We start from the raw sequence: 26820 nt of genomic DNA on the forward strand, positions 1-26820 counted from the left end.
CCAGGGCTCTGTTCCAGTCCCCCTAAAACAGGAGGTCTTTCAACACTGTAGCCCAGTATGTCATGCTGTCCCTGAGGTACAAAACCAGGGTGGTCTGCTTCCCTGTGTGCCTCAGCTGTGGTGCAAGTGGGCCACAGGCAGGTGAGATGCCATCCACCCTGGGGAAGTCCCTGAGCCTTGGGGGATCAGCTGGCAATGAATCCTAGACTTCTGTTGTCCCTTGCTGCCAATCTATAAATAATAGGCCCACTTCATCTAACTCATATGGGGAGAAATGATCTGTCTCACTATAGTCAGAAAAACTGGGAACCAGTACACAGTGAGCCTGCTTCACAAGCACAATATTTACAGACTCATTAGCACTCCATAAAAACCGACAGCAGGATTTCAGGAGATAGCTCTGCTACAATCTAGTGTTTCATTTCTTGGGAAGCTATGGGTTCTGTGAGTGTTATGTGCTCTTCTTGTTTATCTTTATCACAGATGCAGCATTTCATTACATGCAGATTGTGGAGGCCCCAAAAGGGAAAAGTCCCCATGGTGTGCTCTTTCCTCCACCCTGATACCAACCTACACATTTTCTAAAACGTAATGCCAGTCAAAAGGGAGGAGGTTAGCAAAGAGTGGGTAGGCTTCCCAAGGAAACAGTAAACACGAATGCTAAGATTAATTCTATCACCTATTGGTAAGCCTAAAGTCTCCATTCTCCCGTACATGTGGGGACACTTTGATGTGGATACATACCTCCTACTCATTAGTACAAAACCCTTTGCACCAGCCAGGCATGGTGGCTCACACCTGTAATCCCAGTACTTTGGGAGGTCAAGGGAGGTGGATCACCTGAGGTAGGAAGCTCGAGACCAGCCTGACCAACATGGAGAAACCCCGTCTCTACTAAAAATACAAAATTAGCTGGGTGTGGTGGCGCATGCTTGTAATCCCAGCTACTCAGGAGGCTGAGGCAGGAGAATAGCTTGAACCCGGGAGGCAGAGGTTGCGGTGAGCCGAGATCGTGCCATTGCACTCCACTCCAGCCTGGACAACAAGAGAGAAACTCCACCTCAAAAAAAAAAAAAATCCTTTGCACTGAGGACTTCAGAGCCACACTGACTGAAAAGAGTCATTTGCAAATCGTATTTTCTGCAGAACACTAAATAGGGTGTCCTTTACTCTTCTTATATTACTTAAGGTTTAGTGCCCACTGGTTTGTGGTAATGGTCCCTCAAGGAACAACACGCAGTCCTGTCCTTGGAAACACAGCTACAACTGCATTCCCCCTTCTCATCTACATGGACCTGGGGCTCTATGATTGAAATCATCTGCTCTGGCTGCGTACCTCGCCATCCCCAACACACTTAGAAAGTCACTGAAGCCAATTCAGTGCTTCCTCAGGTCCAGCCAGAGACTGTAATCAGGAAACAGAAGTGTTGCCTTATCAGCATGCCCATGATAGCTTGCTGCTTAGGTTGCATGAATATAGGCCAAGACTAAATAGCAAAATATTCTGGTTCAACAGGTCAAGCATTCTGGAGGTTTTTTGGCCACTTTTCCCTTTCTTCAGACCCTACAGGTTGGCTAACCCTCCACCCACTTCCCACTGCCTTCATCCTGGCCAGCTGCCAGTGCAGACTTGCCCCATTCCCTGATAGCCTTGAGTAGCCAGATGACAGAATTCTGGGCAACTAGGACAGAAATCTCTTGGCCAATCGTTTAGTGACGTTGTGGAGAGATAATGCTGTAAACTTTTATTTTTCAGGAAATCTGGAAACCTACAGTCTCCATGCCTGATCAGCAAAGAAGGAGCTCACCGTGGGCACCAGAGACAGGGACCCAATGTGGAGACCTGCGAGCCTGTGTCCGGCCCTGAACTCTCAAGCCCAGGGCAGCTTCCTGAGCATTGAAGAGAATATGCAGGAGAACAAAACAGAAACTGAAAGAATATGCAAGATGTCTTTCTTGGATTTTATTCCATGATACATGGTAGGGGCAGGAGTGACGGAAAGAGGCTGACAAGATCTGGACATGGAGGCTGGAACGGTCGGGTGAGATTCGGAGAGGCGCATGAGAAGGAAGGTGGATTTGAAGGCTGGAAATCTGAGGGTCAGTGGTCCAAGTCACTCAGAGACAGAATCACAGCACAGCCCTTGCTGATGGCAAACAAAGGAGGACAAGAGGACTGGAAAGAATTCTGCCAGCAGGCAGGAGCCAGTAAGGATGAATTTGTGGCAAAATTAGCAAGTGGAGAGGATGATTTGGGGCCATTTTTCCTGTTCTTCAAGAAAACAGGAGATAACTAGAAGGACTAGAGAATGGGGCTGCCAGAACTAGTGGGAAGCCCCCTAGAAATGGTGACATCACCTACCAAACAGACCCCGCCAAGGCTGCACCTGGCCTTATGTCTCCTTCACCTTTCTGGCCCCACACAGCCACCAGACAGCCATGCCCAGCAGCTTCCCACAAAGCCATAGAGTCCCCAGAGTGAGCCCCAGCAGAAACACAAAAACGTCGAGCAGGTACTGCTCATGCCAGGGCTGCTGGAAGATATAGGGCTTGAGGTGCGTTGCCCCCCCTGTCTGGAGGACGTGGTCAATCCAGCCCACCAGCCGCTGCGTGGGGCTGAGCGGGTGGGAGCGCAGGATGACGCTGGCAGCCACTGCCGCAGACTTGTATCTGTTGAAAGAGATAGAGAGGGGGCATTACTAATGTGACCTCACAAGAGTTAGAATGTGTGATCCGTTCTATATGATGCACCAAAGACTGAGTTTCAAGGAAATTTTGTTGGCTTTGCAGTAATCTACCTGGTTCCCCTTGAAGTTTAATCATGACACCTACATGCAAAAATCCATGTATAATGCTAAAAGTCTTAAACTTCAAAAAAGTGACCAAGTCCACAAAGACTAGTCCCTGCTCCAAGGAGGCTTATGATGTACCCTAGGAAAATTATATATGATGTAATTATTATACATATACATGGAGCACCTCCACTGTGCCAGTCTCTAGATGGGGTGACAAATCTCACTCTGGGGAATGTTAGGCACAGGCTAAAGCCTACACATTCCTGCACCATCAGAACGTCATGTTGACCAGGGCTGGCTTCCCAGGCTGCAGGCTGCATATTTGTACCACATAATTAGTAGCATCCTGTACTTAGTTTCACCATGTGGAAGTTCTCAAACTTTATAATAAGAGGCGCCACGCTTTTATTTTACACCAGGTCCTACAAATTGTGAAGCTGGCCCTGCTGATGTACAATGTCTGAGGACCATCCCAGCTCAGAATGGTCATTTTGGGTCTAGGTCATTGAAAAATCCAATGAAAGCTACAAACACATTTTTCAGAAAATGACCAACTGCAATACATGAAATTGCAAATATATACAATTGATCTGGAGTTTATCAACCCATGGAGTTTAATGACTCTTCCAAGGCTAAGAATCATGAGCTATGTGGTTAAGTCATCTAGCTAGAACTGCCGAGTGTCTCCTAGTACATGCTAAGCCTTGAGGTCCGATTTTGGTTTGTGCCCTTGAAACTCTAATAAGTTGTTCAGTTCTTTTTACTTATTACATGAGGTGTAATTTTCTCTTCACATGAGATCACTTTGCTGGATATGCAGTTAGTTACCTTGGAGGTCACTGGGTCCCTTCTATTGCCTCACTTAACTAAAATTCATTAACCATTTACTTTGTGGCAGACCCTGTGCTAGGCACTAAGAAGATAGCAGAAAATAAGAGACACATGCTGCTGTCCTCATTAAGCTAACTCTCCACTCTCTGGTTGGAAGGCGAGGGGGACAAATAATAAATGAAAACATAAGCTGCGCACGGTGGCTTATGTAATCCCAGCTACTCGGGAGGCTGAAGCAGGAGGATCATCTGAGCCCAGGAGTTTGAGACCAGCCTGGGCAACATAAAGAGACTCTAAATAAACAAACACATAAATAAGTGAGGTAATTACAGACCTTAAGAAGTGTTAAGAAGGAAATGATATAACTGGGGTAGGTGGGAGAAGAGGTTACTCAGGACTGTCAGAGGCGAACTCTAAGAAGAAATGAGTTGGAGATGAGACCGGAATGTGACAAAGGAGCCAGTATGTGAAGAGGGAGCACCACAAACAAAAGGCCAAGGGGGAGAAGAGTGTGGAGTATTTGGGTAACAGAAAGGCAATCTCCTGCCTCAGTTGGAATCCCGCTGACCTGAATTCCAATTGACCTGAAACATAGCTCACAGAGACCCCCTGTACATAGTCCAGGTTCCCCAAAATGAAAAGGTAGGAAATGATTCTTAGCATCTAACTTAAATGCTCTAGTCTTGCTCTCAGAGGACACAGGTCAGCTGTTGGCATCACACACATATTATCCCATGTCCTAGAAAATACAGTTTTAATCTAAAGCAAAACAAAACAAAACCAAAAAACCAGATTCCCATAGTGCCCTTAGTGTTTTTGCATTCATTCATCATTATGACCACAACCCCAGGGAGCTGCATACCTCTTGTCCTCTATGATTTGTTTCATCTTAAGAGCCAACGTCTCTGCTTTGAGCCTCTTTAACTGAATAGAGACACCAAACTTTTTGGCTTCTACTCGGACCATGTTTTCAGGCTGGTCTCCAAAGAGAGGGATCCCCACCATGGGCACACCATGCTGTATGGCCTCCATTATGCTATTCTGCCCGCCGTGGGTGACAAACAGACGGATGCTTGGGTGAGCTGTTGTAAATAAGAAAGAGGGTGGGACACTTCAGGATGAAAATGTCGAAACATCAGGCCGAGATGAAGGGGATAAGAAAGTGCCAAGGGGATCTAGTGGTGTGTTGGAAACATTGTATCTAATGACTGTGCTTGGGACACATCCAAGGTTACAGTTCCAAGATACAAGATTCCAAGCGTTGCTATCATATGGAAACATCTTCCGTCAGCCAGAAACTCAGCTAAGGCTTAGAACTGAGTGAATTCTGTAGAGAAGAGTGCTAAGCAAGGCATACATCTCTATCTGTCCATCCATTCTTCCTTCTCTCTGTCCTCCCTGTGCCTCTCTTTGCTTCTCTCATCTGTATTCTGTGTGTCTCTCTGTTTCTACCTCCTCTGTCTATATTGAGCCCTCTTTTATCCACTGACAGCTAATTTCCCTTTTCTTGTATTCCTGACATATTTGTTGACATCACAACTCATGTGTCACTCATAAAACTTGTATTGACTGTATGGTGTCCTCAATTATAAGAGAAGCGCCTTGAAAGTAGACTGGATCCTTTGCCTCTGTATTTCCAGTTCCTGTCTTTCCATGCCAGCGTTACCTAGAGCTAACTAAAGTGATTGTTGATAATGACAAGCACATCTCAACCTGGGTCACTCAACTGCAATGTGCATCAGACTCCCTGTCTCTTCTTTGAAATGGGAGACATATGCCCTACCCCAGAATTTTAAAAAATATATTCACAGAAGTAGGACCAGGAATCTACTTCTTAAATTGCCCAGATTCTTTTGAGCCATAATCTTGGTTGTGAATCTCTGCTCTAGTCAGTGTCTAGGGCAGCACTGGGCACAGAGAAAACCTGTTGGGGGTGAGGGAGCTCTCTGGTCCCAGACAACTCGGTAGACCAAATCACCAACTGTGAAGTTGCTAAGCTTGGCACACAGGTATGTTGCCACATCCTAAATACATCATTGGCATTAATCTTGTGATGGTAGAAGTTGCTGAGACCCTTGGTAAATTAAGAGGATGTGTCCATATTTATGTGTGGATGTGTGTTTGTGTAAGTCCATGTGGCCGAACTGGTGCTCACAAAATCACTAAAGTTTGTGGCACCTCTCCCAACCCTTAGTATATACATTCAGAGTTGATAGGTTGTCTTTAATTTTGTTTGGGTGACCTTGTCCAAGACCAAATGCAGCAGGGTTAAAGAGACTTGACAGGAATATCACATAGGGCTGCAGACATCAGGTCTGGGATAGAAAAGAATGAAGGAAAGTTGGTTGCTTTGGCATCTGATCCCATTGGAAGTATAGCCTGGTTTCCCAAGAACTCCAGCTGGCTGCTACTTTTCTGTCCACTGAGCCTTACCTGTACCATTCACCAGTGGGTACAAATGTCCAGCTAAAGGTCAGAGACGTGATGAGCCCCAAAGACAGGTCAGTGGAAGGAGAGGAGCAGTCCTGGGCAGACCTTCCCCAGGAGGTCACTCTGAGGAAGCCAGTCCACAGTTTTCACATTTGCAGCCAGGTGGACATCTTTAGGCCAATGAGAACACTGACACTTCCATATCACCCCTTGGGGTAGGTGGGCAAAGGCATTGTTCATCTCCTTGAAGATTTCCGGATTCTGACAGGTGTTCACCATGGAGCCCAAGGTCACAAGGACAAAACCAGAGTCCCCAAACTTGGCAATGAAGTTCTGCAAGTCCTGGAGAAAGATTACCAAGGTAAAGAGGTGACAAAATTATTGGTGAAAGCCTAGTTGACCAGAAAATGAAAGCCAGACTATTTACTAACACAGCGCCCTGTCCTCACTGTCCCAAAGCTATTATTCTAGCTCCTAGTGTAGCTCAGTACTAGCTGCACTGTGGTCATGTCCTTTGTGTTGGTGGGAACATCTTTCTTCTTGAAGCCCTGACCCTATTATCAGGGCCTTTCTTGACCTTCCACCCATTATAGGTCCAGGGAGTCACAGGAGTTTTCTAAGGTCAGATTAGAGGTAATAGTATCTGGAAGAGTACTAGTAGGTGGCCAGGGTCCAGCATGAGGAGTGGGACTTCTGGAGGCTGAAATGGAGATGCTGGGAGAACACTTGTGTTGTAGGCAGAAATGGTGGCAGCATGGGGTAAGGCTCCTCTCCATCTACACAAAATGTAACCTTTTAGTGTGTTTTCCTCTAATGTTTTATGATAGTCTCGGTCACTGATCTTTTTGTACATACTTCATCCTCTACCTCAGTAGTTCACCCACAGGACTGCAAATTATAACCACAGAGAAAGATTTTTTAAAAGCAGCAATGCCATAGGGAGGTGGAGCAAGATGGCAGAATAGAAGAACCCTGAAGTGATTTTGCCCCCCGAAGGAATACCAAATTAACAACTATCCACAGGAAAACACCTTCATAAGAACAAAAAAAAAATCAGGTGAGCAATCACCATTCCTGGTTTTAACATCATACCGAGGAAAGAGGCACTGAGAAGGTAGGAAACACAGTCTTCAATTGCCATGTGGTGCAGAGAGAGAATCTGTGTGCTTAGGGGAGGCAGAGCACAGTGACTATAGACTTTGCAGTGGAAGTCAGTGCTCTGCAGTCACAGAGCAAAGCAACACAGGGAAGAATTCAGCTGGCACCCATGCAGGGAGCATGTAGACCAGCCCTTGCTAGAAGGGAATCATCCACCTCAGCAGTAGGAACCTCAGTGCTGGTTAGACCAACCACTGCAGGCTAAAGTGCTCTGGGGTTCAAAATAAACTTGAAAGGCAATCTAGGCCACAAGAACTAAAATCCCTGGAGTGCACATGACCTGGTGAGACACCAGCCAGGGCAGCCAAGGAGTGCTTGTGTCACCCCTCCCCCAACTCCAGGCAGGGCAGCTCACAGCTCCAGGAGAGACTCCTTCCTCCAGGAGAGGATGGGGGAAGAGTTAAAAAGTCTTTGTCTTGCAAGTTGGGTACAGTTTAGCTGCAGTAAAATTAAGCAACAAGGAGAATCCCAACCTCTCCACATCTAGGCCTTAGCCCCTGGACAACATTGCTAGGCATGCCCTGGGTCAGAAGAGAACCTGCAGCCCTGAAGGGAGAGACCTAAGCCTGGCAGGATTCACCACCGGCTAATTCAAAAGCCCTTGGGCCAAAAATAAACATCAGCAGTAGCCAGGCAGTACTTCTCACAGGCTTGGGGTGGGGTGGCCACGAGCGAGACTCCTGCTTTAGGAAGGGAGGGAATAGAGTAAGTAGATCCCTACAATTCCCAATTCCAGGACACAGTTCCTGGACAGAATTCCTAGACCCAACCTGGGCCAGAAGGGAACCTGCTGCCCTAAAGGGAAAGGTATAAGCTTGGAAGAATTCACCACCTGTTGACTAAAGAGCTCTTGAGCCTTGAATAAACATCAGCAGTAACCAGGCAATAGTTATCATAGGTCTTGGACGAGGTCCAGTGCTGTGTTGGTTTCAAGCGTAATCCAGCACAATTTCAGGGGAGGTGGTCATGAGAGTGTTTGTGTCACCCCTTCCCCAACTCCAGGCAGCTTAGCACAAGGAGAGAAACTCTGTTGGTATACGGGAAAGTAAGGGAAGAGAACCAGAGACTCTGCCTGGTAATCCAAGGAATTCTCCTGGCTCTTACCTAAGACCACCAAGGTGGTACTTCTACAAGGCTGCAAGAGTCAGCATGACTGGGCTTGGAGTGCCCCCTAATGCAGACACAGGTGCAGTGACCAAAGACTTAGATCACAACACTCAATTCCCTTTGAACACTTGGAAAGCTTTCTCAAGAAGGACAGGTAAAAACAAGCCCAGACTGCAAAGATTAGAATAAATACTTAACTCTTCAATGCCCAGACATTGATGAACAAGTTACAAGCATCAAGACCATCCAGGAAAACATGACTTCACCCGACGCACCAAATAAAGCACCATCAACTAATCCTGGAGACACAGAAAAATGTGACCTTTCAGACAGGGAATTCAAAATAACCATTTTGAGGAAGCTCGGTGACATTCAAGATAACACAGAGAAGAAATTCAGAATCCTATCAGCTAAATTTAGCAAAGAGATTGAAAGAATTAAAAATAAAAAAGTAGAAATTCTGGAGTTGAAAATGCATTTGACATAATGAAGAATGCCTCAAAGTCTCTTAACAGAAGAATGGATCAAGCAGAAGAAAGAATAAGTGAACTTAGACAATATAATAAGATATAAATAGAAACAACAAAAACTTAGCGGACTGGGAGATAAAGTGTAGAATTTTTATTACTGTTCTTTTTTGCTTAATTGTTTGTTTCTTTTTGCAATCAAAGTTAAGTTGTCATCAGTTTAAAATAGTGGGTTATAAGATGTTACTTGCAAGCCTTGTAGTAACCTCAAATCACAAAACTTAAAACGGATACACAAAAAATAAAATTCAAGAAATTAAAACATACCACCAGAGAAAATCATTTTCACTAAAAGAAAGACCAGAAGAAGGAAAGAAGAAAGAGAAGATCACAACACAACTAGAAAACAAATAACAAAATGGCAGGAGTAAGTCCTTACTTACAAATAATAACATTAAATGTAAACGGACTAAACTCTCCAGTCAAAACAGAAAGAGTGATTGAATGAATAAAAAAAGAGATTTAACATGTTGCCTCCAAGAAACACACTGCCTATAAAAACACACATAGACTGAAAATAAAGGGGTAGGAAAAGATATTCCATGAATGTGGAAACCAAGAAAAAAGAAGGAGTAGCTATGCTTACATCAGATAAAATAGATATCAAGACAAATACCATGAAAAGAGACAAAGAAGGTTATTATATAATTTTATAAAGGTTGATTCATTAAGCACATATAACAATTATAAATATATAGGCACTCAAAACTGGAGCACCCAGACACATAAAGCAAACATTATTAGAGGTAAAGAGAGAGATAGACCCCAATACAATAATAGATGGAAAATGCAACACTTTCAGCATTGGACGCATCATCCAGACAGAAAATCAACAAAGAAACATTGAACTTAATCTGCACTGCAGATTAAGTGAAGCTAATAATATTTGCAGAAATTTTCATCCAATGACTGCAAAAAAGACATTCTTCTACTCAGCACATGGACCACGTTTAAGTATAGACCATACATTAGGCCATAAAACAACTTTTAAGAAATTCAAAAAAATTGAAATTATATCAACTACCTTCTTAGGCCACAATGGAATAAAACTATAAGTCAATAACAAGAGGAACTCTGGATATTATACAAATGCATGGAAAAAAACAATATGCTCCTGAATGACCAGTAGGTCAATGAAGTAATTAAGAAGGAAATTTAAAAATTTATTGAAACAAATGATAATGAAAACAAAACATACCAAAACCTATGAGATACAGTGAAAACAATACTAAGAGGAACATTTATAGCTATAAGTGCCTACATCAAAAGAGTGAGATTGCAAATAAACAATCTAAGGATGCATCTTAAAGAACTGGAAAATCAAGAGCAAACCAAACCCAAAATTAGTAGAAGAAAGAAAGATCACAGCAGAAATAAATGAAATTTAAAATTAAAAAAATAAAAGATCAATGAAATGAAAAGTTTGGTTTTGAAAAGATAAGAAAATAGACAACCCTTTAGCCAAACCAAGAAAAGAGAGAAAACCCAAATAAAATCAGAGCTAAAAAAAGAGACATTACAACTGATGCTACAGAAATTCAAAGGATCATGAGAAACGTCTATGAGCAACCATATGCCAATAAATTGGAAAACCTAGAAGAAATTAATACATTCCTAAACACATACAACTTACCGAGATTAATCCATAAAGAAATCCTGAACCTGAACAGACCAATAACAAGTAATGAGACTAAAGTTGTAATAAAAAGTCTCCTAGCAAAGAAAAGCCTAGGACCCAATGGCATCAATGCTGAATTTTACCAAACATTTAAGGAACTAATACCAATCCTACTCAAACTATTCTAAAAAGCATAGAAGAGAAGGGAATAAAAGGCCTGTATTACCTTTATACCAAAACCAGACAAATACACATTGGAAAAAGGAAACTACAGGCTAATATCTCAGATGAACATTAAGGCAAAAATCCTCCACAAAATACTAGCAAACCGAAATCAACAACACATTAAAAAGATCATTCATCATGACCAAGTGGGATTTATCTGAGAGACTGAAGGATCGTTCAACATACGCAAATCAATCAATGTGATTCATCATATCAACAGAATGAATGAAAAAAACCATATGATCATATCAATTGATGCTGAAAAGGCATTCAATAAAATTCAAAGTCCCTTCATGATAAAACTCTAAAAAAACTGAGTATAGAAGAAACATACCTCAACACAATAAAAGCCATATATGACACATCCAAAGTTAGTATCACGCTGAATGGGGAAAAATTGAACACCATTCCTCTAACATGACAAGGATGCCCACTGTTACCACTGTTATTCAACATAGTACTGGAAGTTCTAGCTAGAGCAATCGGAAAAGAGAAAGAAATAAAGGGCAGTTAAATTGGAAGGGGAGAAGTTAAATTATGCTAGTTTGCAAATTATATAATCTTATATTTGGAAAAACCTAAAGATTCTACCAAAATAACTATTAGAACTGATCCACAAATTCAGTAAAGTTGCAGGGTACAAAATCAATATATATAAATCAGTAGCAATTCTATATGCCAACAGTGAATAATCTGAAAAAGAAATCAAGAAAGTAATTTCATTTACAGTGCCCACGAACAAAATAAAATACCTATAAATAAAGTTAAACAAAGAAGTAAAAGATCTCTCCAATGAAAACTATAAAACATTGATGCAATTAATTAAAGAGGACATTTTAAAAACTGGAAAACTATTCCATGTTCATGCACTGGAAGAATCAATATTGTTAAAATGCCCATACTACCCAAAGCAATCTACAGATTCAATTCAATCTCTATAAAAATACCAATCTCATCCTTCACAGAAGGAGGAAAAATAATCCTAAAATTTATATGGAACCACAAAAGACCCAGAATAGCCAAAGCCAACCCAAGTACAAAGAACAAAACTGGAAGAATCACATTACCTGACTTCAAGTTATACTACAAGACTATAGTAACCAAAACTGTATGGTACTGGCATTTAAAAAAAAAGGCACATAGACCAACAGAACAGAATGGACAACCCAGCAACAAATCCATACATCTGCAGTGAACTTATTTTTGACAAGGGTGCCAAGAACATAAAGACAGTCTCTTCAATGAATGGTGCTAAAAGAAAACTAGATATGCATATGCAGAAGAATAAAACTAGACCTCTATATCTCATCAGATACAAAAATCAAATCAAAATGGATTAAAAGACTTAAATCTAACACTTTGGGAGGCCGAGGCAGGTGGATCACCTGAGGTCAGGATTTCGAGACCAGCCTGGCCAACATGGTGAAACCCTGTCTCAACTAAAAATACAAAACATTAGGTGGGCACCTGTAATTCCAGCTGCTCAGGAGGCTGAGGCAGGAGAATCGCTTGAACCCTGGAGGCAGAGGTTGCAGTAAGCTGAGATCGCGCCATTACACTCCAGCCTGGGCAACAAGAGCAAAACTCCATCTCAAAAAAAAAGCCAGTAAAGTAGTAAAAATGTTTAGACTGTAGTTCATTAATCATATTTAAAATTAAGCTAATAAATTAAAATATTTTAAGAATGCACCCTTAACTATACCTGTCCTTACAAATATTAAACCGAGTAAGAAGAGACGAGGCATATGCTTAAAATATATAACTAACTCTGCAAGATGATATAGGCTAAGTGTCAAATGGGTAGATTAGATCAGACGTATAGGGGAGAGAATGTGGTGTTCCATCTTGGGTGAGGAGGGAGGCTCTATGGAAAAAGTCAGATTTAAGCACTACCTTGACTACTGAGTAGAATTTTCCAGGAAAGAAGAGAGGTAAGGCCACTGTGATTAACCAAGACAGGCATAGATTTCTGTGTTTCCTCTTTTATGTCTAAGATTAAAAAGTTATGTGTTCCTTCCCATCCAGATTAAGCAAAAGGTGTCAGTTTCATGTTTCATTTGTACCAGGTTGATTGCTTTTTAAAAGAACTTTGCATGGCTATATGTTCAACTTCTACAAACCCAATGTCCATAAGCCTTCCCTTATTTATGAATATATGTGAGAAGAAGGGAAGACAGTAAGTGGGAAAAGGTGACTCTAATTTTCCCACCAACAATGAAAAGTTGAAGAGCCTATCCCAATTTCTGTGTTGGGGAGATTATAGGCAATGGTTGTAGGTGAAGTGTTGCAAGGAAGTCCCAGAAGAAACAGTTTCCCACTTTCTGCAGAAAAGCACTCATGCTTATAGTGTAAGAAAGACGGTATGAGGAAGAATTTTCAGGGACTTTACTGGATGATGTGGCATGCAGTACTCATCTACTCCCCCTATCATCTGTCTCTCCATCTATCAATCCACCCATCCATCCATCCATCCATCCATCCATCCATCCATCCATCCATCCATTCATCACTTTCTCTTGTCCTCATTCCAAGTATCCATGCATCCATCCATTCATTTGTATTATGAAAATAGTGACCATTTGGTTCAAAGAATAAAAAAAAATTACCTGCCACCTAAAGTTTCTTCCAGAAAGAAATCAAAACTCTTCTTAAATTCTCTTTGATGATCTTCAGGTGCAAGCCAACTGATAACTTGATATGATTTTTCCTCCTTTTTAAAATCTAAGAAAACAGCAACGGATTAAAAAAAGTTAAATACGCTACATAAAAGAGTAACATTAGCATAACAATATCAAAACTTATTTCAAAGATTATGTATGTATTTGAATGATTGCTTAAGTATTGTTTAATGTATGCATTTATTTATTTTTGAGACAGAGTCTTGCTCTGTCATTTAGGCTGCAGTGCAATAGCACAATCCTAGTTCATTGCAGTCTCAGCTCCCTTACAAACCATTGGGATTACAGGTGTGAGACATTGGTATGGTTTGTATTTAAATACAGTACACATTTGTTTGATTCCAGAGCCTCTGTTCTTTCTGTTTTACAAAAACAATCATTTTTATTATTTAAAGTGATAATGCAAATAATTTTTAAATTCAGTCAAAAATTACTAAAAGACTTCATTAAAAGAATAGTCCCCTACATCTTGACTTGCCAGCTTGGCCCCTTCTTCATTGTCCATGCGTAATAAGAAGTCTGACTCCATTTTCACTCTTTGCCTCTTGACAAATGTCAAGCCCCATTTCCCCTTCCCAACCCCATGCTTCATCTGAGCAAATTGGTAAGAAAAGCCACACACACCTTCTGTCTTATCTCTGGTAGGAGTTTCAATCCATGCAAGTCAGGACAATGAAGGGAAATCCTCAGCCCATCCTACCCCTCCTCACAGTAAAAACTCAAGCCAGTCATCCCTCCCTGCTCTCTAAAGCCATTTTTCAGATTGGCCTGGGAGCCTGTCCTGCTATTCTGAAAAAAAGAAAAAAAAATACCTCACCCTATGAGTCATAAACCTCTCATATCTTCTTAATGCACGTGTGCCTTCATCACATCCAAATCAAATTTTGTGTAAGAATTGGGGGTATGTTAACACATAGTCCCACATATTAAGGCCCTCATACTCAAGCTAATTGAAATGAAAGACTCTATCCAAGTATCTACTGGCAAATACTTTGCAGTCATAGAGTTGGCTAGAATGTTCTCTTCAATGCTGATTTTAATAGGCTCTCAGCCACAGCACGTCTTTACCTTGGAAGAAACACAATGCATGGCTACCCACAGTATACTTCAACAGCCCTACTATTGCCCACAATCTTTGCCAGCAAGAGCCACTGCTTCCAGCTTTCTCCAGGAGTACAGATATAACATTACATTGAGGGTGTCCTCCTCTGAGGAGATTCATCTGCCACACTCATTTAAGACATAGAAACATTCAAAAAGGAGCTCACAAAGGAGATAAGCCATTGTCCCATGCAAAGTATCAGACCCAGTCCCTCACTTAAATTCCAAAGGATCATTTGGTTAGTTGAAGACCGCTCCATCCCCAGTACCACTAAGAAACAACTACTGAGCCTCTCTGTGTCCATGATGTTACAAGCCCAACATCTTTTAGGGCTTTTTTACATTTTAAAGACAACATATTCCTTATTTATATATTTTACTTAGGTCCACTCATATTTATTACTTGAAAATCAGCCCACTTTGCATAGGATCCCCTGTAACAGAAGGCTCCAGAATCTGTCCAAGTTGCAATACAACAGGCTCTCTCATTGGTGCCCCCCAGGGACACCTGCACTGTAAAGGCTTTAGCATCCTCCTTTCATGCCTCCTGGAGTTCTTCTGAGCACCTATCATGGCTGTTTCAGTTTCCTATTGCTGCTTTAACAAATTACAACAAACTTAGTTGCTTAACACAACACAAGGTATTATCTTATAGTTCTGGAGATCAGAAGTCCAGAATGCATCTCATTAGAATAAAATCAACGTGTAGGTAGAGCTGCATTTCCTCTGAAGGCTCTAGGGAACAACTCATTTTCTTGCCTTTTCCAGCTTCTCAAGGCTACCTGCACCCCTGGCTCATGGCCCCCTTCCAACAGGCAATCACATCACTCTGATTTCTTCTTCCATCATCACTTCTTTAACTCTCCTACCATCTTCTTTCCTTTATAACAGGGGTGTCCAATCTATTGGCTTCCCTGAGCCACATTGGAAGAAGAAGAATTGTCTTGGGCCACACATAAAATACAGTAACACTAATGATAGCTAGTGAGCTAAAAAGAAATTGCAAAAACAATCTCATAATGTTTTAAGAAAGTTTATGAATTTGTGTTGGGCCACATTCAAAGCTGTCCTGGGCCACATGCAGCTGGTGGGCCACGAGTTAGACAAGCTTGCCTTACAAGAACTCTTGTAATTAAACTGGATTCACCTGGGTAATCCATGATACTCTCCCTGTCTCAAAATCCTTGTATTAATCACATCTGCAAAGATCCTTTTGCCTTTTGAACGTGTAAAATAGCACATTCATAATGACAGGAATTCAGACATGTGTATCTTTGGGGGCAGCATTATTTGCCTACCACAGTGTGTTCTCTAGATCCCAGACATTCATATACATCCCTCATGGAATGAAAATGTGTTCATCTTGTCCCAACATCCCCCAAAGTCTCAAACAATTATATTTCAATTCAAAGTGAAAAATCTCATCTAAAGTTCATCAGCTCAGAATTCCCAAATCACATCATCCAAATAATCTACATCAAGTGTGGGTGAGAGTCTGGGCATAATCCATTCGGTGGCAAAATTGCTCTCCTTCTGTGGATCTGTGAAACTAGGAAAAAATGACCTGCTCCCCAAAACCAATAGTGGGACAGGCATAGGATACCAATTATAGACATTATTCTAATGGGGGCCAAAAGAAAGTAAAAAAAAAATGAGGTGCCAGTCCCAAGACATTTTGACTCCAACTGGGCAAACAAAATTAGGTTTTAAGGACTGGGAATAATCCTGTGGTTTGGCTCAGCCTTCTGGGCTAGAAGCTCTGCCATCTGGGCTCGTTGCTTCACCTTCAGAGTTTTCCTTCGTTTTTCATGAATCGTTGCATGTGGTTACAGCTGAGTGGTTTGTCAGTTTATTTCCTACTTGCAGAATCTGGGGAATTCAACAGCCCTCCTTCCTGTCATATTCTCCTCCCTGTCATATTCTCCTCATACCTTTTAGTCCAAATTGGCAATACTTCTGAAGGTATAAAATTCTTGGGTACCGGGAAGCTGAGGCAGGAGAATCACTTAAACCCGGGAGGAGGAGGTTGCAGTGAGCTGAGATCACGCCATGGCACTCCAGCCTGTGTGACAAGAGCAAGACTTCATCTCAAAAAAAAAAAATTTGGGGGTGTACCTTGTGACCCTCCTGGGTATGTCATAGTAATTCATTCCACTAAACAAGAGGCTGCTCCACAGAATTTTTTTTTTTTTTTTTAAGACACAGTCTCGTTCTGTCACCCAGGATGGAGTTCACGGCACAATCTCGGCTCACTGCAACCTCTGCCTCCCAGGTTCAGACGATTCGTGAGCCTCGGCCCTCTGAGTAGCTGGGATTACAGGCACGAACCACCATGCCTGGCTAATTTTTGTATTTTAGTAGAGACAAGTTTGTACCATGTTGGCCAGGCTGGTCTGGAACGCCTGTCCTCAGGTGATCTGCCTGCATCAGCCTCCCAAAGTGCTGGGATTACAGGTGTGAGCCACCGTGCCCGGCCTAGGATCCACTGCCTGTTAGAAGAGCAAGACCACCAGGTAGAGTCTAGATGTTCACCTCATCATCCTTTAATATGTTGCCTCTGTAATGTGGACCATTAAAATCTTGTATCTGGCTGGCTGGCTTGTAGGAATATCCCCTCAATTATTTTACTCATTTATGTCTTTTCTTTTATCCTCAACTCAGTGTGCTTCCTCTCTACCTTGCTGATCTAAGTAGCCATAATATTTTACTTCTATTCCTTTTCCTTTTCATTTCAACCTGTTTCTTTTGAACAAGAATAAATATCCTTTCAGGGACATGTTCTCATTCCTTTTCACCAGGTCTGTGAGATAGTGATGATCCTCTGTTTATGTTTATTTGCGGAAATAGATATTTGATTTTATTTGTAGACCGGTCATTATCTTGTCCTATCCATCTTTTCCATCTTTTCCTTTGTTTGTTTCATTTCCTTTTCCTTTGTTTCATTTCCTAGGATTACAGACATGAGCCACCGTGCCCAGCCTCCACACATCTTTACGAGATAGTTTCATCTTGATTGGTGGCTTCTGCCATTACGGGTGAAGGAATCCATGAGACATACACCTAATTGCAGGACAGTTCTCAGGGTGGCCTTGGGCTGACCCTGTTTTCCTCTCTGCTTGTCACTTGTAGTTATCAAGAATAACTGCAGGATGTGCTGGGAATGTAACACTCTGAGATGGAGAGGCACTGGGTGGAATAGCCCAGGCTTTGTTACAGTCTCCACTAGAAACAGGATGTCCTTCAACACAGCTTAGCACATCATGTTTCTCCAGGGTATAAAACCTAAGGTGGTCTGCACTTCGTGGTCCTTTATCTGCAATGCAAGCGGGGCATGTACAGTTGAGACTCCATTCATCCCAGGCAGCTTTCTGAGCCTTGGAGGACCAGCTCACAGTGAATTTTAGGTTTCGGTTGCTGCCCACGTGTAAGTAAAATCCACTTCATGGAATTTGTTGCGTTATGTGGGTGTTCTTTCTGAGCAGACTCAGGCAAGTTGGTAACCAGTGCACACCAAACCTGCTTCATGCTAATCTCCTCAATGAGCTTTCTGTGTGACTGAATACTCTGACCGTTTAATCCTTCAGAGGCAATAGCAAAAGGCTGTCCAGCCATACAATTGGCTTTCTCTACAAGACAACAGGATACACTGCTTTCCTGACGTTGAATTCCCTAATTTTAAAATCTTTTACAATCCTAATAGGCTGAGAATTTCGAAAACCATAAAGTCCTCGTTTTCTGCCTCATAGTTATTTTCTCAATTTATCTTTCCTCTCACATTTTACTATAGATAGTAAGAACACTTGAACATCTATATTTCTACAAAAAGTCTGTGTATGATGATTTATGGTCTCTAAGACAATACAGATTTTCTCTATCATGTTCCTTCCTTCCGAGTCATCACTAGCAGAGTTCTTAGAATCCCCAGTTCTACTCACAGTCTGTTCAAAGCAATTTAGGCTTTCTCTCTTATGCTTTTGAATATTCTTCTAGCCAATATGTATAATCCAATTGTGATTCCAGATATTGATTGGTTGGAGCAGTAGTACATGTGAGTATTAGAAACCTTTGCTTCTTCAGTGCCTCTGATGTCATTTATTAAAGTTGCAAATAAATAAACAGTATGGGAAAGTGTTTCCAAATAAGGAGTTAATAATTGGCTCAAATTCATTAAATTGGGCATCTGATCAGAAATAATAACCCAATCATGTGTTTCCTTGTTTGCAGACCTTCAGCCAAGCTCTATGGATGAAATGAAAAATGAGAATTCTATTTCAAAGCTTCAGAGACATCCGTGATGAGGGAATTATTAAAAGAAAGTCTAGACTCCTAATCCTATGAAAAAACAGAAAGGACCCACACATTCCTTGAATCATTTATAGATTTTGCTCTGCTTGTATTTGTTAAAGAGTAAAAGGTCTGTAGCTTTCAGTAGTTTCTCTCCCTCTCTCTCTTTTTTTTTTCTCAGACTGGGTCTCACTTTATTGGCCAGGCTGGAACGCAGTGGTATGATAAGGGCTCACTCAGCTTCAGCCTCCAGGGCTCACACAATCCTCCTGCCTCAGCTTCCCACGGGTAGCTGGGACCACGGGAGCATGACACCATGCCCAGCTAATGTTTTATTTTTATTTTTAGTAGAGATGAAGTCTCACTATGTTGCCCAGGCTGGTTTTAGCTCCTGGGCTCAAGTGATCCTCCTGCCTCAGCCTCCCAAAGTGCTGGGATTACAAATGTGAGCCACTATACCCAGCCAGTAGTTTCTCAAAGCTTATTGGAAATGTCATCATTAATTTTTCATCTACATTTTAATTTAAATCAATTTAATTTAGTTACAATTTTTGAAATTAAGAAATAATTGTCTTAAAAATGAATATACTACAACTATTTAATCAGATATCCAGTTTAGGCAGATACAAAGACAGTGAAGAGTATGAAAACTAATGTAAAAGATATTAAAATGGTTTTAAGCAGGGACTCAAAAAGATATTTGTATACCAGTGTTCATAGCAGCATTGTTCACAATAGTCAAAAAGTGGAAAAAAACTAAATGTCCATCAATGGATTAATGGATAAACAAAATGTAATGTATCCATAAAATTGAATATCCAGCCATAAAAAAGAAGTTCTAACACATGCTAAATATGAATGAACCTTGAAGATATTATGCGAAATAAAGCAAGCCAGACACAAAAGGACAAATATTGTATCATTTCACTTATATGCTGTACCCAGAATAGTCAAATTAATAGAGAAATAAAATAGAATATGGTTATCAGGGGCTGAAGGTGAAGGGTAATGGGGCGTTGTTGGAGGCCAAAAGAGTGAGGATCGTGATCAACTCAGGATAGCACTGGAGACTATATGAGTAAACAGCAAACTGTTTCTCATAAACGCAGAATGTTGGCAAACTCACAAACCGTGTCTGCCACCCAGAAGGAATGCTGAGGACAGTCACGCCCCAAGTGCAGTGTTTCTTGTGATTAGGTAAATCTGAAGCCTGTTAGTAATAATATGAACCTGTGATCAATCAAGCAGCTGACCAATCGTTACCTCCTCCTCCCTGCTCATTCTACCCAATAAATAAGAAGGTTGTGGAAGCTCAGCAGCTGCCTTTGCTCACTAGAAGTGGGGAGCCCTTTTCTTCTTCCCCTGGCCCCCTTCTTTATAACAGTTTGTTTTGTCTTAGGTTTTCATTTCTATGTTTGTCGTCCTTCATTCAGTCTCTTAATGATGGTCTCAAGTAGTAAGAGTAATGTCTCTCGTAATGACAGTAACAAGTAGTAATTGTGGCAGTCTGCCACAAATGCTGCCTGAACAGGGATAAATAGGGACATTCAGAGACAAACAAGAGACCTGAAGAGACCTGCAGGGACCCGAAGAGGCCTGCAGGGACAGAGATAAGCAGGGATAAATAGAAATAAATAGAGATAGAGACAAATAGAAATAGGTAGGGAAAGACAGGGAGTTGCAGGAACTAGCAGAAACTAACAGGGACCACAGGGACAAATAGGGATAGATAAAGACTAGCAGAGACTAGCAGGAACTTCCAGGCACTGATAGAGACACACAGCATCCTACAGGGACTTGAGTGAAGAAGGTCTGGGAGCAGAAAAAGCTAAAGCCCAGAAGAAATCAAAACCAACCAGATGAACGAGAAACCCCGTTACAAGTCTGCTGGCAGCAACATAAGGTCAGTGTTCTAAAAAATGTACTGTTTAGTGCCCTAGAGGTACAAAGAACGAGAAGTTTTTGAATCAAAATAACATGGGGAAGAATTTGGTTATTTCTTTTCTCTTTTTTGTTTGGAGTTTGGTACATACCATCTTTTTGTTATTTCAGAGTTTGAGAGAATTTTTTGCCCCACCTATAGCACCTATTGAGGGTGGTGAACAGGAGAGAGAGGATGAAAATTGGCTTGTACCGTCTTCTGTGGCTACAGAAAGGCTAACTTTAGCTTTGGCTTTCGTAGATTGTAAACACGTGCTGGCACCTGTGAGATGTGCAGAGGACTTTGGAGGTTTTCTCAGAGCTTGTCAAGATGTGGGAACTGAGCACAAGCAGGATAAGCCTCAGATTTGCTTTCTCTGTGTCTTCTGTTAATCAGAAAGAGCCTGTTTCTTGTTATCAGTGGAAAGTTTTCCCCCGCAGCAATTAACCAAAAGAGGCAGAAGCTGAATTGTAGCTTGTGGTGCAGATGCTTCAGCAACAGCACGCCTCCTGGCTACAGCTACAAAAACCTTTGCTTTTGTTTTGGTAGATTTACTAAGGTGGGGACCAGGGTATGTTTGTGTTTTCACAGAAAATGAACAAACCGTGTGGGTGCTCTCAAGGTGTGTGCGACCCTGGAACGGGAGACTGGAGGGGACCCATGGATTCCAACCACAGGCCTGGTTCCCCCAGTACAAGCCATAAGCCAGTTGAATCTGAATGTGAAGATGGAACGAGGACCGACTGGAGTCACACATCAACCCCCATGACATGCAGAAAGATCAAGAAAACCACACAGGAAGCTGAGAAACTGTTAGAGCATCAGGGTCAGGCAAAGACCCCTGACTCCATGTTTGTGGCCATGCTGGCCGTGGTTTCCTGTGCATCTGTAAGATCAGCTGGGCCACCAACTGGCAATTGAGGGCTGCACAACCAGTAATTGCCTGTCTCAAATTAATTCAAAAACAGGGAGAAATGTTGGAGGCCAAAAGAGTGAGGATTGTGATCAACTCAGTATACCACTGGAGGCTGTATGAGTAAACAGCAAACTGTTTCTCATAAATGCAGAATGTTGGCAAACTGACAAACTGCATCTGCCACCCAGAAGGAATGCTGAAGGCAGTCACGCCCCAAGTGCAGTGTCTCTTGTGATTAGGCAAATCTGAAGCCTGTTAGTAATAATATGAACCTGTGATCAATCAAGCAGCTGACCAATCGTTACCTCCTCCTCCCTGCTCATTCTACCCTATAAAAAAGGGTTGTGGAAGCTCAGCGGCTGCCTTTGCTCACTAGAAGCGGGGAGCTCTTTTCTTCTTCCCCTGGCTCCTTTATAACAGTTTCTTTTAAGTTTTCATTTTTACGTTCATCCTCCTTCGTTCAGTCTCGTAATGATGGTCTCAAGTAGTAATAGTAATAACTGTCACAGTAATGGTTTCAAGAAGTAATAGTGGCTGTCAGCCACAGGGCGTCACTGTTTAATAAGTAGAGTTCCACTTCACAACGATGAAAAACTTCTGAAAATTTCAGAGATGGTTCTACAACAATATGAATGTCCTTAAAGCCTCTAAACGGTACACTTGAAAATGGGGCCAGGTGCGGTGGCTCACGCCTGTAATCCCAGCACTTTGGAAGGCCAAGGCAGGCAGATCACCTGAGATCAGGAGTTCAAGACCGGCCTGGCGAACATGGCTAAACCCTGTCTCTACTAAAAATACAAAAAAAATTAGCCAGGCAGGGTGCCGCAGGCCTAATAGCACGCGCCTGTAGTCCCAGTTATTTGGGAGGCTAAGGTATCAGAATCGCTTGAACCTAGGTAATGGAGGTTGTAGTGAGCCAAGATCACACCACTGCACGCCAACCTGGGAGACAGATGAAGACTCTAACTCAATTAAAAAACATGGCTAAAATGGTAGATTGTTATATATATTTTACCACAATGAAATTTTAAAATTTAAATGAAAAAATGTAGATTAAAAAATGGTTTTGGCTGGACGCAGTGGTTCACACCTGTAATCCCAGCACTTTGGGAGGCCAAGGCGGGAGGATTACCTGAGGTCAGGAGTTGGAGACCAGCCTGGCCAACATGGTGAAATCCCGTCTCTACCAAAAATACAAAAATTAGCCGGGCATAGTGGCACACGCCTGTAATCTCAGCTACTCAGGAGGCTGAGGCAGGAGAATTGCTTGAGCCCAGGAGATGGAAGTTGCAGTGAGCCAAGATCATGCCACTGTACTCCAGCCTGGCCAACAGAGCGAGACTCTGTCTCAAAAAAAAAAAAAAAAAATGGTTTTAGAAATCTGAACAATGACAAGGCCTGATATAAGCTACAAAGGCTGAAAATATCTCAGAATTTTCTTCCTCCAAGATGCTTGCTTTTGGATTTTGTTCTTTTTTAAAATTATAGCTTCAGGGGGTGCATGTCCAGGTGTATTGCATGATGATGGAGTTTGGGCTTTTCCCTGAGCAACACTTTCATATTGAGCAATTTTGGAGCATAAAGTCCTAAATCCACCCAACTCTGTATCAAGCAAATCTGTTAAGTTCTCAGGGTTTCTGTTTCCTTGTGGATCAACAGAGGAGTTGATAAGATTTATGAGCTTCATTTTGGCTAAAATTCTTTGGATTCAATGACTCCATTAAGAACATCTGAAATCACTATGCACAAACTCGTGGGCAGCCACTTATTTTTGAAGAATGCAAGACCATCTCAGCCATAGACTCCTAACTTAGCTGCATAAATAAGGGGCTCCCTGCAAAAGCTTACTTAAATTCCAATATCATAAAAAGCAGAAAAGTAATCTATAAAACGAAAAGTGATTCTTACATGTAAGAGGTGTTAAATAAGGCTGAATATTTCTGTTCCATCTCTATACAGAGAGTCTTTGAGATGGAGTCTCACTCTGTTGCCCAGGCTTTAGTGCAGTGGTGCATTCCCAGCCCACTGCAACCTCTGCCTCCTGGCTCAAGCGATCCTCCACCCTCAGCCTCCCAAGTAGCTGAAACTACAAGTGGGTGCCACCATGTCAAACTAATTTTTGTATTTTTTGTAGAGACAGAGTGTCCCTAGGTCGCTCAGGCTGGTCTCAAATTCCTGGGTTCAAGTGATCCACCTGTCTCAGCCTCTTAAAGTGCTGGGATTACAGGTGGGAGCCACCTTGCCCCACCATGTTTAATATATTTTTTAAGCCATCTTATAAAGTAGTATTTGTTAAAATAATTCATAATAATGAGTGGATGGTTGCTTGGGATGGAGTAGAAGTCAAGTAAGGGGAAAAAAATATATGGGAGTATGGAGTGTCAGGTCCTGGTAATTAGAGCCTAAGAAGTTTTTTGGCACTTTACATACACACAAGCTTTTCATCCTTCCAATTGAATTAGATTTTTAAAAAACATTTTGCTAAGTCTTTCTATGCAAACAGCATTTTGCTCTTTGCTTGGAGTAGGAGAAATCATGAAAAGTGAGAAAAGATACCTGGCATAAAAGGACCTCTTCTGTGGTTAAGCATGGTGACGTTATGACCGTGATCTTGAAGAATCTGAGAAACCCGGTCCATCAGTAGATAATGGCTTCCACCTAGGAACAATGCACAACTTCAGTTCTGGACTGGTGAGACCACAGTGTCTGAAGCTGGTAGTGATCAATCCAGGAGAGGAAAGGTAGGGAAACAGAAGTGGACAGTGAGTGGAGGAAGATGAGTTTTGCCAGTCTCCTCATGTCCCTCTGGGTAAAACCCAGTCCACTCACCCAGAGCATGGCCGCCCAAATTTTTACCTGTGGCTCTGGTCCGTGAGAGATTGCCCCTTGTGAGTCACAGTATCCATGTCAGTGTAATGAGCTACTATGTGCTTAGCCACGGGAGTTCCTCAACCTGAGGTACATGTATATTTTAACTAAGGCCTTATGGAGACACAGAGTCCAAAAGAAATCACAGCATTGGTGGAAATACAGGTATAGTGTTGTACATAAGAATGTGAATAGTTGCTAAAAAACAATGAGAGCTGTTTCTGGGATCCTGCTCTTTGGACATTTATGCTGCTGTAGGAGGTAGAAACCTTAAGAGATTGGTCCAAGAAATCATCACTGGAACAGAAGGAATGAGGGGCCACTGCTTAGAATCCAAATCCTTAAGATTCTAATGTATTTCGAAAGGATGTACTTAATTTAGGCCAAACAGTGATCAAGTTCTAATTAAGACATTTGAGGACAACTGTGGGGCCCTTGGGGTGGGCCTGCTGGATCCTGGTTGCATGAGAGACTAGGGAATCACTGATTCCAGAAACATCCATCCTAAGGAAAGAGAAGCTTGATCCTCAAAAGAGGTACAAGTCCCACGAAATCAATGTCTTCTCAGTACATGTTCTAATACACAGCCTTTGCTTGAATCTAAGGTTCTCAGCAGCAGAGAAAGGAAGATCAGAAGAGAAGGTAATGGAATAGTAAATACCAAAAGCTTGGGGGTGGGGGTGGAAGGGAGTAGAGAAGCAGTGCGCAGCTCTCTGAATGACTCAGTTTACTTATACCCAGGCTTGAATAGTCTGGAGCCACAAGGGATGTATAAAGTACAAATCTGCGACAGATCTTGCTCACATTTTAATCCATGTAAGAACAGGGAGCCGGAAAGAAGGGGTCCCCACAGAAGCAGCTGTTAGCGTGGATCTTGGGGAGTCAGGTGGCTTTCTGGGACAAAAATCAGCATTCCAGCACCTCAGAAACGACATCAACTCCTTGGAGCCTGAGGAAGGAGGGCTGTGTGCTTTCAAGAAGTCAAGAAGCTCTGTTGCTTCACTGCTACTAACACTTAGAAAGAGGGGGGAAAAGTCTTCAAATGGACTTGCACTGTTTCTTAAACAGTGATTTTTGAAAATCCCCAGTGAAAAGGGCTTCAGAGTGGAAGTTGTGGTGAGCGTGGTCTTGCAGTAAGAAAACCCTGAGTTAATTCCTCATGGGACATCAGGGAGGCCACAAGTGCTCTTAAGGAAGGCATCTCACTCCCCATCCCTCAATTGCCCTCTCAGGAAATGAAAATGGGCACTGAATTAGATGATCTGTGGTTCTTCCCAGCTCTACAAGCCCTAATTCTCCGTGATCTAAAAAGGAATCCATTAGAACCCACTATGGGTTGGAATAAAGTCTTGGGGAAGCTCGATCCTGAGATGATCCCTTTATGTTCATATATGTTTCTCTTTCTTCTTCTATTCCCTTTGGGGTAAAAGTAAAAGAAGTAAAACTGAGACCCAAAATGCAGAATTAACAGTCCCATGAATCCCTCAAAAACGGTCAGCGGCACAAGGAAAAGGAAGGATACTCCAAAAGATGCGAATGACCTGGATCTTCTCCTCAGCCCTGGGCAGTTCTCCAGGTTTCCCCTGGTGGAAAACACTCCGCTGGCCTTGCAGCCATGAAATACCTGCCTGCGCCACCCTGGCTCCGGATGCAGCTTCACAACATTTGCAGTGCTGCCCTCACAGCGCTTTTCCCTGGTCTCCAAGAGCCTGAAAACGCTCACCACCGTTTCTACTGGAAGCTACTGTGCACCTCCCGGCCCCATGGAACTTGGGGTGAGCCTCTGAAAGTCCCACTGCGCTCCCAGAAGGCAGCCCAGGAACTCAAGCTCTGGGATGAGTCTCAAATTTCTGGCCCCAGCCCTGCGGGATAGGGGCGCGTCCTGAACAGGAAGAGACAGTAAAGGAGAATCTCTTTTCTCCAAAACTATCTTCCCCACCTCAGCAACAGAGGCCCCTCTCTGCCCCACAGCTGAATGGGCTTCTCCCTCCTCCAGCCGGGTCCACAAGCCCAGCCTGGAAAATCACGTGGATGACTCCGATCAAGCGCTGTTCTCTGGAGCCCTGGCAGTGCGTGTATCCGCGACGCGCCTGTCTGGGAATTCTCCGGCCAAGCACTCACCTACTGTAGATATTGTCAGGATTTTGGCAGCCTCTGAGAGCAGGACCCCAGGGAGAAGGAAGCCCACTAGAAGCAGCACCCGCTGCCCAGCCATGCTCACTTCTACGGAAGCCGGAAGCCGCGAATCTCAGCCTGGGCTGCGTGCCCTGCGCCCGGCTAAGGGACCCTGTGCACCTCAGTGCGCCAAAGGCACTGTCTGTGGGTAGAGGTAGGAGTGAGGATCCTGCCAGTCTTCTCTTC

General features: G+C 42.5%; 1 protein-coding gene and 2 pseudogenes across 1 annotated transcript; 2 read left to right on the forward strand and 1 right to left on the reverse strand.

The window, feature by feature from the left end:
* The window catches only part of LOC129464924 (glycerophosphocholine cholinephosphodiesterase ENPP6-like), a 92086-nt pseudogene extending 90077 nt beyond the window's left edge, over window positions 1-2009 (forward strand).
* LOC129464637 (UDP-glucuronosyltransferase 3A2-like) lies at window positions 1949-26820 on the reverse strand. Its single transcript, XM_063619473.1, has 7 exons — window positions 26581-26820; window positions 24148-24249; window positions 13298-13412; window positions 12178-12256; window positions 6169-6398; window positions 4489-4710; window positions 1949-2670 (listed from the first exon to the last, which is right to left on the reverse strand). The coding sequence occupies exons 1-7, from the start codon at window positions 26672-26674 to the stop codon at window positions 2394-2396; spliced, it is 1119 nt and encodes a 372-aa protein (XP_063475543.1). The 5' UTR covers window positions 26675-26820; the 3' UTR covers window positions 1949-2393.
* On the forward strand, window positions 21270-21596 carry LOC129464926 (periphilin-1-like; annotated as a pseudogene).

This window comes from Symphalangus syndactylus, chromosome 16, assembly GCF_028878055.3.
Source record: "Symphalangus syndactylus isolate Jambi chromosome 16, NHGRI_mSymSyn1-v2.1_pri, whole genome shotgun sequence".
NCBI classification, from domain to species: Eukaryota; Metazoa; Chordata; class Mammalia; order Primates; family Hylobatidae; genus Symphalangus; species Symphalangus syndactylus.

Bases quoted from the DNA above. Each gene is read 5' to 3' on its own strand.
- LOC129464637 (XM_063619473.1), bottom strand. From the start codon at position 26,674: ATGGCTGGGCAGCGGGTGCTGCTTCTAGTGGGCTTCCTTCTCCCTGGG. The intron at 13,413-24,147 runs GTATCTTTTCTC...CTGTTTTCTTAG, and splicing joins AAGAGGTCCTTTTATGCCAG to ATTTTAAAAAGGAGGAAAAA. The intron at 4,711-6,168 runs GGGGAAGGTCTG...CTTATTTACAAC, and splicing joins CTTCCTCAGAGTGACCTCCT to AGCTCACCCAAGCATCCGTC.